Source organism: Tigriopus californicus, chromosome 1, assembly GCF_007210705.1.
Source record: "Tigriopus californicus strain San Diego chromosome 1, Tcal_SD_v2.1, whole genome shotgun sequence".
In the NCBI taxonomy this organism is placed as follows: Eukaryota; Metazoa; Arthropoda; class Copepoda; order Harpacticoida; family Harpacticidae; genus Tigriopus; species Tigriopus californicus.
Genome location: NC_081440.1, coordinates 15,576,464 through 15,589,626, shown reverse-complemented (window position 1 = coordinate 15,589,626; position 13,163 = coordinate 15,576,464). Strand labels below are relative to the sequence as shown.

The 13,163-nt window shown below is 45.4% G+C and overlaps 2 protein-coding genes across 2 annotated transcripts; one reads left to right on the top strand and one right to left on the bottom strand.

Moving 5' to 3' along the window:
• Window positions 1–3,509: 3,509 nt before the first annotated feature.
• LOC131878817 (putative uncharacterized protein DDB_G0293878) lies at window positions 3,510–4,786 on the top strand (the record flags this gene model as incomplete). Its single annotated transcript, XM_059224952.1, is given in 1 exon segment — window positions 3,510–4,786. A coding segment is annotated over 1 exon segment (330 nt), but the record flags the coding sequence as incomplete, so codon positions are not given.
• A 5,537-nt stretch (window positions 4,787–10,323) lies between these two features.
• Window positions 10,324–12,845, bottom strand: LOC131880836 (zinc finger CCCH domain-containing protein 18-like). The gene has a single exon (XM_059227552.1). The coding sequence runs from the start codon at window positions 12,552–12,554 to the stop codon at window positions 10,455–10,457; it is 2,100 nt and encodes a 699-aa protein (XP_059083535.1). The 5' UTR covers window positions 12,555–12,845; the 3' UTR covers window positions 10,324–10,454.
• Window positions 12,846–13,163: the final 318 nt, after the last annotated feature.

Sequence of the window (13,163 nt, the reverse complement as noted above, 5' to 3'; positions counted from 1 at the left end):
AGTGACAAAAATGTCGAGCTAAGAGCTCCCCGGGTTAATGAGCGCTTGCCATACAAATGGTTTGAATCTTTCCAACTCAATAACTAATGGTGTTTTTTTGTTTAGGATACGGCAGCCCTCAAAAGCCCTCAACCAATAAGAATAAGGGACCCGAGAGAATAATCGCCTAATCAGGGAAAAGAAGAATCAGCTGACTTTTGCCGATCTCTCTAAATTAAGCATCTTTAGCTACCACAACCCTATCATATCAACTGAGGAATGTGTTAGAATCCCAAGAGGCACCAATTGTCCTTCAACAAGGACAGCTTCAATTCAACTCTTGCCCTTAGTATGATGGAGGGGCAGGAGGGCCCTATACATGGCAACAAAACGGGGCTCCTCGCCATACCAGCCGGAAGATCCAAGACTTGCTCCTTACCAATATGAACAAATTGCAGACAAAGGACATGTGGCATCACAGCTCCTCCGATCTGAACCCATTGAACTTCAACATCTAGGCTCAAATCAAGGGAGTTGCCTGCAACAAACCCCATTCATCAACAAAAGCATTGGAGGCCAGCATCAAAGGTGCCTGGATCAAAATGTCCCTGGACTACATCCGTAACGTGTTCAAATCTTTCACCCCAGGATTGGAGAAAACAATTGCGGCCGGGGGAGACCACATTGAGTGATAAATATGGAAAATTGGATTTAACACCTATTAAAAAATTCACCTTTGCTCTAAAGCCTCTTGATATCGGGTTATTAATGACTCAACTTTTTTGAGTATCAATGGCAGGAGATGTGGGGTAGTGGTTACTGTAGTTTCCTAACATGAGAGAGGTACTCTGGTCCAATCTCCTCCCTTACCTTTCTTAAGAAAACTTTTAGACGCTAAGCCACACCCACAGACGGAAAACCACTCTGATACCGGACATGACACTGCCTATCAGAAATAAATTGGATGATGTGATGGCTAGCTTTGTTGGTCAGGTGAGGTTCACCCCTCTGACCCTATCACCCAAAATACAATGCAAAACATTGTCAAGTTAAACATGCCGCATGGGGATAGTGTTTTCTCCTTATTTGACTGACAAGACTAGAGAGATTTTCAAACTCATCCCTTTATGTTGAAGGGTTTCTTGTAGTGATGGCATTGAGGAAGAAACTCCTAGACAGTGTGATGAGAGCTAGCCAGGCAGACTCGTTTTCAGAGCAAATGAATGTCAGCTGACCAGCTGCTGGGGTTTAGTTTCTGATTGTAGAGGCGCTGCTTTCCATCAGCTAGAGTAGCACTGTCCACTGGTTACCAGGCTGCAGTAAAAAAACACAGCAACCTCGATTCTTACTCTTCTGTTGTTGTTTCTTCTATGGTAATGGGATCAACCCAAATTTCAAATTCAAGGTTGCCAGAAAACGTGGGAATGAAAGCACCCGCTTATTCCATGGTAGACCAAAAAGTTAAATTTAAGCAAAAAGCAACCCTGGTTTGACGGAAGAAAAATCAAGGTTACATTTTGAGGCTAGCTAATGGGTTTCGGACATTCCACCAGTCACGTCATAGGCCATTGAACCTCCCGTGAAAACTGATTTTATCCCCATCAGTAGTTTTTCGATGCTAATATCAATCAAGGGTCTAGGACTAAAATTAGACTCCAAAAAAGAAGCCATACGGTGTAAAGCTGCTTGACGACACAGAAAGCAGTCCTCTGACCCTGTTTTTTCATGCTCCTGGCACACTCACATATGGTAGATGAGCAAGTATGCTAGCGACGTACAATTGTCTGGTTTCTCTACTCCAGGGCTATATGTATAGGTTTGTATCACACAGGTGCTTCGTAGTGGTAGGATGGTAGGACTCATTGCCCTGCCGATTCAAGTGGCAACAACAGCGTCGAATTTCCGTCTTCGTTTAACCTACTATTTTCTCTCGTTGCTTCTAGTTCTGTCTGGCAACGTACCAAAGGCTACCAGCAACTTACTCACATCTATCCACCAAAGGAACCATCGACACCGCCGCCATCCACCATCAGCCGACGCCACCACCCTAACGATGATCGAGTTTTGCTTTGAGAAGGACGGACGAGGATGTGGAAGTACGGACAGTATACCTCATCCTGGAGAGTTTGGTCACTTGCTTCAAGTTTTTTATAAGCCTGTCTTGAGGCAAAAACGGCACATCATCCATCCCCTTCAGGGAGGAACGAGGAGAGAAGAATAAAAGTGAGCTAGAGTGAAAGGAATAGGGAGAGGCACCAAGCACCACTTTTAAGGAGCCAGGATGATGATGATCTTCATCATCATCATCATCATCATCATGACGAAGGCGAGAATAGTCCTGGGGATGCCTGCGTCGTTGAGGGGTTTGCTCTATGCATTTTCCCAAAAAGAACAAAGAACTTCAGAAAGACGGCCCAGCCAGTTGAGAAGAAAATCAGGCCAGGCACAGGTGCAACGTTGCTTGAGCAGGAAGTGATTTGAGGGGGGTTGTTGAAGGAGTCCTTTGTTAATCCTGGCATTTGGATTTTCTTCTAGCTGCTTCAGGAAATCATTTTTCAGTAGGCTCGACGATGAATGTAGCCAAACCAGAACCACGTTGTTGAAAGGGCATTACTAAGTGGGCGGAGGAAGGTGTTGCCAGAACGAACGCGACGGGCCTGTGTGTGCAACACGGCGTTTCCCTTGACGTGGGTACATGCTCATACTTTCGAGCGGAAGAAGAATGATGGTTCCCAGGCTCAAGACTTGTCGTACATTAGTAGTGCCCTACATGCTGGCCAATCTTTTTTGGCAAGGATATGTTCGCACTTCATCATTTCCCATCCGGCTAACTTGGGGCCAACTAGGAGTTTCAAAATGGTTTCTGTACACCTTTTTCGTTCTAGTACCCGATTGCATGTTGCCCCAGTTAGTTGGCCAGGAATGCATTTGAACGGCGAGTCGACAGCTTTGGAAAAATTAGACCTACATTTGAGTGGACAGGGGGGAAGAGGAACGTTCTCTTCAAGCCAGGATTGCCTTCTCTTCCCTTTCGTAGGGAGCAATGCTGTCGGAGAGGGAGAAGTGTCCTCTTTGAGTTCCTTGAAGGAGCTGATCATTTTTGTTGTCGTGAGTGTGCATGGTACGTTGCTCGGCCTCGAGGTAGCCAGATCTCTGAGTGAGCAAGTGTGTGGTGTGAGTGTGTGCCGATCATGAAGTAACGAAGGAAGAGCATAGAAACGTGGTTTGGAGTGAGCGAGTGAATGTGTGCTTGCATGTGTGCTGGGTGTGTTGTTATTTCGCTCTCTCATCGCCATGGAGGACGTCGTTGTGATTCTTGATCGAGAACGAACGGAGGCGAGGGCGTCACGTTAAAGGAGAGTGTTACGACAAGGATTTGGTTGGAGGAATGGAAATCTTCGGGTCCGGAGTATTAGACGAAGCGAGGGACGAGACGGAGCTCTTATTAGCCACATCTCCCATGTGGCATATTTTCCATCCAACAGTGGCTCCGTGATCCTCCCGAAATCAAATTTCTCAACATGTCGGGGAACAATAACAACAACAATAATAACAACAGCAACAATAATAATAACAATAACAACAACTGTTCCAAGGGTGGCTGGCCGGGCTCTTCAGATTTTTGCTCCCAGTGTCATCATCAGTCATGTGCGTCGGGTTCGTATCCCTCTTCAGGCGCCAAAGGTCCTGTGTTCAACACCTATGGCAGCACCAACGCTAACAACAACAATTGCTCAGGTGTGGGCGGAGTGTCAGGCCAGAGTTTCAGTGTTCCGCCCATTCAAGTGACCGCTAAGGTCTTGTTTGGATCCGTCAGTGCCATCTCAGCCTTGAATGCTGAGCGCAAGAAAAAGGCCTGAAAGAGGGCCGACGGCGAATCGATCTTCAATCCTGACGTTAATCAACCATCCACCTTCCACTTTACCTGTGTACTTCTCCCACCACTGCAACCACTCACCTCTAGCTCTGGCAGAGAAGGCGATGGAGAAATCTCACTCAACCACATGTTTTTTTGCCATTTTCTAATACTAGTCCATATCAGACTGTGAAAAAGGAACTTTCTCAAACGTTCATCCTTCGTTCATTGACCTGCAGAGAAATCCCATGGGTTGACGGACCCGTGATCATGATGAACCCGCCGGGGACGAACCAGTTTATTTCTTGATTTCTTGATAGAAAAACAGAATATACACCGAAATCAGTTATGCTATCTTTTGGCTCAGGGCCACCTACGAACAAACCCATCTCAAGCCAAATTGTGGAGAGAGAGAGGAGGAAAAATGAGACGCAGACAAGAGCCACCATGCCAAGACAACTTTCCAACATGAACCAAATTCCATGAATTGAAAGCAACCATTCGATTAATCGGACGACACCAGCATCACTAAGATAATAGCCACGGCTTGTGGTTATTGATCATGATGTTGTTTTTCCACAAACACCTAGATTTTGTACAAATTAACTTTCACAGTCCTCTCCTCACTAGACATGTATTCAAATTCGATGAAAAACAATGTCTTTATTTTGACCGTGAGTTGCGTGGCCTCTTTTCAAACGAAAGGTCCTGTCTACCACGTGCCATTTACTGATGCCCAATGATCCAACTGCTTAAAAAAATAACAATACATATCATGAACCCACGTGCATTCGAAACTTTCTCTCCTTCATTCGTCCACTAACGCTTTCAACCCACTCCAGGACATTCAAGGAAACGTTTTGAACAAGTTTTATTTGAGATCATTTTAGACTCCAAAATAGTTGGTGGGCTAGTGAAGTTTGGAAGAGATCTTGTTGCCCAGCTGATGGTCTCGAGAGAGCGATGGTTTCGCTTTTTGGAAGAAGTAAAAGGAAACAGGAGGAGAAGGAAGAGGAGGAGGAGGAGGAGGAGGAGGAGGAAGAGGAGAAGAAAAGGAGGGAACTCATCTCGATCTTCATGCATGCTGCTCTGTTGCGACTAGCTGTGAGTACTGTGGCTGGATGGAGCGGACGATGAAAACGAACCCGAAGACCACGTAGTTGTTGGCACTCTTGGCTTGTTCGTTGAGTTCTTTGGCCCACTTCCTCCAGGGGATCGAGCGTTGAAAAGAAGAAACAGACAAGCAGTGGCGAAGTGGGCCAAGGACGTTCGTTCATTTCTTGCCACCTTCAATGACTGACGGCGGCGACCAATTTCTTTGGTTGAATGTAGACGGTTTATACTGTAAGCCAGCCATTTGTGTCGTTATCAGAGGGATCAACTTTCTCATCGGCAAGGGTGTTGCCGAGGGAAACACAGAGATATTTCTCCAAAAGCTGCATCATTTAGGCCAATTTTGTGTTTTGTCAAACTTTCTCCATTTGGTCATTGAAGGGCACGTATCAAATGTATACCTTGAGAGCACAACTAGAGTTTGATAAGTCATGTTCAACCTCATGCCCCAAATTACTGCTTACAATTATTTCTTACGTTTATGGGCGTATATTTTCAACATATATCAAGGTTTTGCCCAGTAAGTGAGGTTAGATGCTAATGATAACTGAGTGGGTTATTCATTACGCAAGGACACTTCATTCAATTTGACTTGATTCTAGTCCACAAAATGCCATAAAATAGTCCTTGAATGGGATTGAAAGTCTTCATAGGATATGTGATACGGCCACCTCAGCGGTAAGATAAAGATTGAAACATCAATACTTGTAGGGGATCGATAATTGTCATAATGTCCCACATGCTTCCCCTAGAATTATCAAGTATCAATTCCACGCCTCCGGGTCCCGATTTGATTTTCCTGGTTCTTGACATTTCAACCCTGCAATCTCTCTCTGTGGGCCCGGTGCTTCACAATCGTCACCACCATAGAGGACAGGATAATAGTAGATTGTTTATCAGACCTCAAGGCTTTGGGGACTTGTACTGACTGACATTCTCGATACCATTCATTCCAGAGTCAACTCGGAGCTGAGGCTGACATGTGTTCTCGATTGTCAAATCATTAACCCAATTCGTTGGCGGCACACATTATTCGACTTCTGGCTTCGAGTAGGTCGTTGGTTGGTTCTCTAGTTCTCTCCAATCGAGAAAAGAGTGGGTCTGTAGTGTCTGTACGTTCTGTACTCTGAATGAAATGGCTGTACTGCAGCCTTCCAACCAGCAATAATCTGGAAAACACATAGGCACCTTTGGCCATGAACCCGGATGAATGAAAAACGGCCCAAAGGTGAACCTTTCTGAATTGTTGATCTCTTAGATCAATCCATTGGTAGCCGAATGATGGCTGTTGAATGAAAATGACCAATCGCAAAACCTGACACCAATGCTGATTTCTCACGATTTTCACTTTTCACCGTCTGTACTCAGCAGAAAACAGCATATATCCAAGCTCAAAGAATGGGCCGATTCATTTTAAAAACGAATCAGAACGAAGTTGATTCAACTTTGTAACACCCAGGAAAGAAACAAGCAACTTTTAGGGTACGACATAATTAAAGCCGACTATTAGTGTAGGACTAATGGGTGGTTGTATTGGTTGATGTTAAAGAACAAAGGGACGCCATTTTTTGTTGGCCATAAGTTCCTCAGTTTGGGAAGTGTGGTTGTTCACACAATGATCATTAACTTTTGGATTCTCAATTCACTACAACCATCTTTAGGCTTAACCTTAATCTTAACCCACAACCCACGATATTTATTCGCTGGTCCTGAAGAATTTGGCATTTGGGTTGGTGTGCAAGTTTCATGATCTCTGAGACTTCCAAGAATTAGCCTAGCGTTTGCTGTATTATAAAGAGAGCCCTTTATCTATCCCCTTTGGCCACGGACAACATCTACCCGTCAAAAATGATGATCACTCTTTACCCACATCCAGTAGAGAGACTGACGCAGCCGTCAACCAACATACGAAAGTGGCAATTCCATGGATTCACCTGATGCCATCCATCCAAAGTCATGAACAATGACGACTGGTTGAGACATCAAGACTTGGAGGCAAGGAGGGAGCCATTGGGGTTGGTTGGTTGGTTGGTTGGTTGGTGGAGAGTTCTAGGAACTTAATTTCGGTTTATACTATATGAACAATCGACCTGGTTAATGTATTCCAGGCCCACTCGGGCTGTCGGTTTACTTAGTAGGTGAAGCGTTGGTTGTTGGCTAGTACTGTACGTACAGTACGCGAGACGAGTAAAGCAAGCGACCAAGAGCCGAACGGACGTCATTGACCGTATAGCGTGTCTTTCCTGGGAGAAAGTTCTATCAGAACTAGCAGAACCATTTCTGAGCCAAGTGAGAAGGAGAACTCTCCTTCACTCCGCAAATTCAACCAAGGGATTCGTTGGAACTCGTAAGGAGGAGATATGAACGCGCAAAATTACAATGAGGGCATCCCTGTACTGCTGTGCACGATTGGTGGATGGAAACATGAAAATCGGAGGGAGACTCATGGATGTTTAAAAACTTAGGGTGGCTTTACGCTACGATGGAAAACCAGGATTGAATCCGGTTTGAGGATGGAAGTCGGACTAGTGCTGGGGCGAGTCCAGACTCGAGTCCGAGTCCTTTCTAAAAGACTCAAATCCGGATTTGTGAAAAAAAAATCTCATTCTTTGTTTTAAATTTCCCAGTATGAGTCTTTTTGTTCGACTTGAGTACAATGAAAGATTGGGATCCTCTGCTGGACTCGCCCCAGCACTAGTTCCACTTCAATCCTCAAACCGGATTCAATCCTGGTTTTCCATCGTGGTGTATAGCCGCCCTTACATTAAGTTTTGTAAACGCAATGAAGGGTGGGGTGCGATGGGTAAATATGTAAATGTTTAGGGAATGACGACCTGACAATAAGTACCGTTTTACTATTATCTTACCGGTTTAATTTTTTCTTACATCAAGGGAAGTCTTTATGGCGAAAGATTCGTTATTGTTTTGAATGAAGGACTAGCTGGTGTTCATCCAGATTTGATTTGTGAGGGCATTAACTTCGTCCTAAGCTACGAAAGGAGCGAATTCTTTGTAGATATGCCTTCATATTAATATCCCTTAAACCATAATTGCTAAGACGTGGTGTAATGGTTAGCGCAGTTTCCTTGCATGAGAAAGGTCCCCGGTTCGATTCTCCTCCCCGACATTTCTCAAGGAAACCTTTAGACGCTAACCGCACCCACCGACGGAGAACCAATCTGATACGGACTATGACATTGCCAATCGGAACAATATAAGGACGATGTGATGGCTGGCTTCGCTGGCCGGGCGAGGTTCACCCCTACGATCAGGGTGGGCATTTCATTTTTGGACACTTTTGTCCACCCCTGTCCAAAAGTGTCCAAAAGTGTCCAAAAGTGTCCAAAAATAAGGGTGGACAAAAGTGGACAAAAGTGTCCAAAAGTGTCCAAAAATACGAACCTTTAAAACTACAAATATAAAGGATATTCTGTATGAAACCTATCCTCTACTTCAAAAATTGCTCATTGATGGTTCCAAGAGCAAGATAAGTCTTTAAAACCTTTGCCATATACCTCTAACATACCCAAAAAAGGTATTTGAAAGACAGGTTCTTAACTCTTTTTTTCTTACGTTAGATTAGAAAGCAAGCAGGGAACAAAGTCTCCCTCTAGTAGAATGCAGCTGTTGCAAAGGATTCAAAAACTGAAATAGCTAAACATTATATTCTGGTTATCTGGCTTCATTTATTCAACATTATTAACTTTTTGCAAAAATGTTTTACTTAAAATCATCAGTCATTTGGGATTTCTTCTTAAAAAGTACTAATATTAAAAATTGAATTTCTTACGAATTGCTAAAATCTAATAATGACTTATTTCCTATACTTATGGTTTTTCTTCCATAAGTAAGTTAATTGAGACATTGTTAGGCATATTTTTAACTTTTAAAGATGCGATTGATGTCAGGAAATGAGATTCCCAATGTTTCTTAAAGAAACATATATCTTAGTTTTTAGATGTATTATAAAAGTGTAATTCATGCACTCCTTATAAATATGTTATGTATATTACAAATATGAGAAGTATTATTGGATATTTGATATTCAGTCTCTAAGCTTTTTTTAATTTTTTTTTTAATCTTTGTTAAAATTACCCAGCCACCAAATGCCCTGATTATAGTGTGGCTTTGACTTATTAACATTCAAAATATATTAAAGATATTTATTTTGACTTTATAAAGCTGTATTGTATCAAGATAACGAATTTCATTAAGTGTATATCTTGGAAATTAAAACGTTAGTGAAAAGGCTAGTTGTTACTTCATAATTATGTGTTTGAAGAAAGCTTAGATTTTATTGATTACTGATTCTATTTGCTGGTTCACATCTAGATTTGGTAAAGAAATAACATGATTTAGGGTTTAAAAGTGTTTGCTTGTCAATCCCCTTTTGCACAATTGTACTTAATTTTGGACACATTCTGCCCACTTTTGTTCACTTTTGTCCACTTTTGTCCACTTTTGGACCCTTTTGTCCACTTTTGGACACTTTTTGGACCTTTTGTCCACTTTTGGACACTTTTGGACACTTTTGGACACTTGGTGTCCAAAAGTCACGCTAATTCTCAAATTGCCCACCCTGCCTACGATACCTAGCACCCCAACTAGAAAAAGAGAATTGAGCCAAAGAACTTCATGCAGGGCTGGAATCAACGCTTGCGTTTTGTAGGCTTCCCCCATATTTTGAGAAGGCATTCTAGAGTTTACACTTGTAAGCAGGAATGTTAGTAAGCCCAAGTGACGCGCTCTCTCGAGGAGTTTATTTCTATGGTCTATTATTGAGTGACAATCCATGTCCTTAAAAAACCTTCACATCAGAACCCCATGTAAGAAACAGCGGTTTCTTATCTAGATTTTTTTATTCTCCGTCGACTATGCAGAGGCAAGAGAAGACTTTAGTTTCGGATAATTGAGTCAAATTGATGGCTATCATCAAATTTAGGAGATATTTAAAAAGTTATGGATTATTAAGCTGAAATAAGGAGGCGAAACTGGTAAGAATGGGCGAGCTGTGGTTGCGCAAGAAGGTCCTCTGGGCGGTGGCCATTGCGAAGGTTGGTGTACATAATACCCTATTTAAAGGTGGGTATGCTCATTGGTTTCAGCATTCATGGAATTAGGAGTCCGGAACGTTGGCGAATTGCGACACTTTTGAGCGGGTCGGACGGGGACTCGTAGTAACCTACACGGAAGGCAATGACCAATCAATCATTTTTCCGGGAGACAGCATAGAATAGTATGCTCCAGAATCTAACGGGTTACCTTTCTTTTATATAGTGTCTTTGTACCGTATTTGCTAATCTTTATCGAGCTGACTTTCCCCAAAAGGATCTGAAGGTGGTCATCACAACAATTAAGATTTGATCGAGAAAATGTAAGCGAGGAATGGACAATTTTCATTTGATATTCTCTGATAAACACGGATTCAAAGGAGACCTTTGATCGCATAATACGGGGCAGTTATTTCGAAGACGATTTTGCTCATAAATCAATGTTTATGTGGATATTACGGGTCCATCTTCGTCCTCTTCTTGGCAATGGCATTCTCAACAGCTTTTAACTGTTTCAGAAGCTCCTCCCGTCGATCGGCGGCGGTCTTTTTATCTTTCTTCTTCTTTTCAGTTTTAACTTTGACTGGCTTTTCATCCGTTGTTGGTTCGGCTTTTCGTTTCCTTGGATTGTCGGCCAGCGGCATTACCTCTTCTTCCTCTTGGTTACCCCCCATTTTCTCAAATATGTTTTTATTGGGCGCGGGACGATTCGAGGATGAAGACTTGAGAGTGAGCTTGATTTGTTGCTTTGAAGAGGTTGCACTACCACTGGTACCACCATTGGAGCTCTTGGTTTTGGCCTCGGTGGAGCCTGGCTTAGTTTTGCGATGGGGCTCATCTAAAGAGATAACGGGTGGGACCACAGGTTTGACTTGATTTCGGGAGCGCTTGTCCGAGGGAGAAGGCGAGCGAGATGATGAAGACCCTCGCCGCGGTCGACCACCCAATTTGGGCTTTCGATCCTCGGGCTCCTTCTTGATCGATCGAGGCTCAGGATCAGCCGAGGCTAAGGCCACCAACCGTTTCTGTAATGGTGCGGCATTTTCTGCCGCGGGTTTTGTGGGCGCACTACTATTCCCGAGCGGGGCCAAGGGTGGCGATGATCGTTCTTTTTTGATTCGACGAGGAATTCCCTCGGGTGTGGAGGATCTCGATCGAGAGCGTGAACGACTTCGACTCCTAGATGAACGCGAACTACCCGACGAAAATGAGGATGAGCGGTAACGTCTGCGGTTTCGACCCCGGCCGCGACTGCGCGATCGTGACCTGGAACTGCCCGATGAGGATCGAGATGACGATCGGGAGGATCCGTCGGATGAGTAACTACGTCTTCGGCGAACGCTACCCGGGGCTCGATCCCGACCACGATCACCGCCTCGGTCGCGACGCATCCACGGGTCCTCCCATTGATCGCCCCGGCGAGGCGGCGAGGCAAGCGGAGGTGAGCGGGGTGGGGCTACACGACGGCCCGGAACACTGACAGGGGGCGGAGGTGAAGACTCTGAGAAACGATCGCGGCCCGTTAACGCAGGCGGAACACGACGGGGGGGATATCGCTCTTCGCGATAAAAGTCATCGGGTGGGGGCGGCGCAATTCGACGGACCGGTGGTGGGGGTGGTTCGTATGGATCTTCGTAGTCACTAAAGTTATCCTCATCATGCAATGGACTGGCCTGTTTGACATAGTAGTCATTCTCTTTATCGAGCTCGGCCTGCGTCAAACTCATGGCGGTGCGTTTCTCTTCGTATTCGGCATCGGTTTCTTTGCGTTGTTGCGAGCGGCGCTTCATCTCTTTAGCCTGCCGCAGACCCCGTTCCCAAGCCGTTTCCCGCACCGGGGCTGGCGGCAAAACAGGGACTTTGACGGGTGACAAGGGGTCGGCCGGATTTTCTGGACCCACCGGTGCCACTGGGCCCACATCTAGTCCTTCCGCTCCGGGCAAAATTGGTTTGGGCGCGGCAAACATGGAATAGTTGCCTTTATCTAGGACCCCGGGGTGCATGAAGCGACAGCTCGAGCCCCAAGTACATTGGCCTTTATTGTAAAAACGACAAACGGGCTGCGGCTTGAGTCGTTCTTTGCGATCCTCCTCGTTCTCATCCGACAACTCGCCTTCTTCCAACTCCTCGCCACTCTCCAAATCCGAATGAGCCGGAGCCTGGATAGGCATTTTCTCATCCGATTCCGCTCCATCATCTTTGGGGGATGTCTGGTCGTGTGCAGCCGTGACCTCCGAGGGCTCCCTGTCGGGGCCTGGATCCCCCAAATCGTCATCAGCCGTGTCGCCGGCCTCGGAGACCTTTTCCGTAGCGGCCAGAGGGTCTTCCTCCTCTTCCTCTTCTTCCATTTCGAAATCCAGCTCCTCCTCCACGTGCTGAGCGGTGGGGGGTACGGTCGAGGTGGGCGGCGGGACGGTAGGCGTGGGGGCGGCATCCGGGGCGGGCGAGGACGGGCTGGAGGAGGAGGAGGACGACGACGACGAGGAAGAACTGGAGCCGGGGGTCTGAGTGGGCTCAGAGGCCGTCATTTGGACCGTTTCACCGGGCTCGGCCATAGCTGGGCCCGCTCAAGACCACTTCCAGCGACTGTCTAGTTCGTGTTCGAACGGATATCCCAGCCACCCCAGACTAATAGGACGGAATCCCGTGCGGGCCCAATCGAGGAGGATGATGGCGACGGGCTAAATAGAATGGAGGTACGTGTGTGGTGGGTGCGGTGGGTGGAGCTGAACCGGGGACGCTGAACCGTGGACGCTGGTCGGCACTTCTCGGAACGCTTCTCTTCTCGAGGTGAACCACTCACTCCCTCACTCCCTCCCTCACTTTGTTACTCACGTTAGTCAGTGTGCGTGTTCAACAGTGCTGTCAGATAGCTGGCAGAAAAAAAGCGCCGGAATTTGTCCAAGAGAAAAGATTTCCTTGCAGGCCATTCATTGAAGTTAATTAACCAAATTGTAACTTGGCATTACATAAGAGTGATCAACCTTGTCTGTATGTATTTTTATTTCTTAAGTGCCATCAGTACGCCTCCAGAGAAAGTTGCTTTTGAGCCGAAATAATCTCCGTTAAAGTATGGAAAAATACGAAAAAAATGTAAGAAAAGGCATAGTTATGCAAAAAGAATGGTTAGAAAGGGGAAAAGGCCGTTTTTTAGCTCCTCTATG

What these genes read in the sequence shown, in the direction of transcription:
- LOC131880836 (XM_059227552.1), bottom strand. Translation starts at nt 12,554, where the DNA reads ATGGCCGAGCCCGGTGAAACGGTCCAAATGACGGCCTCTGAGCCCACT.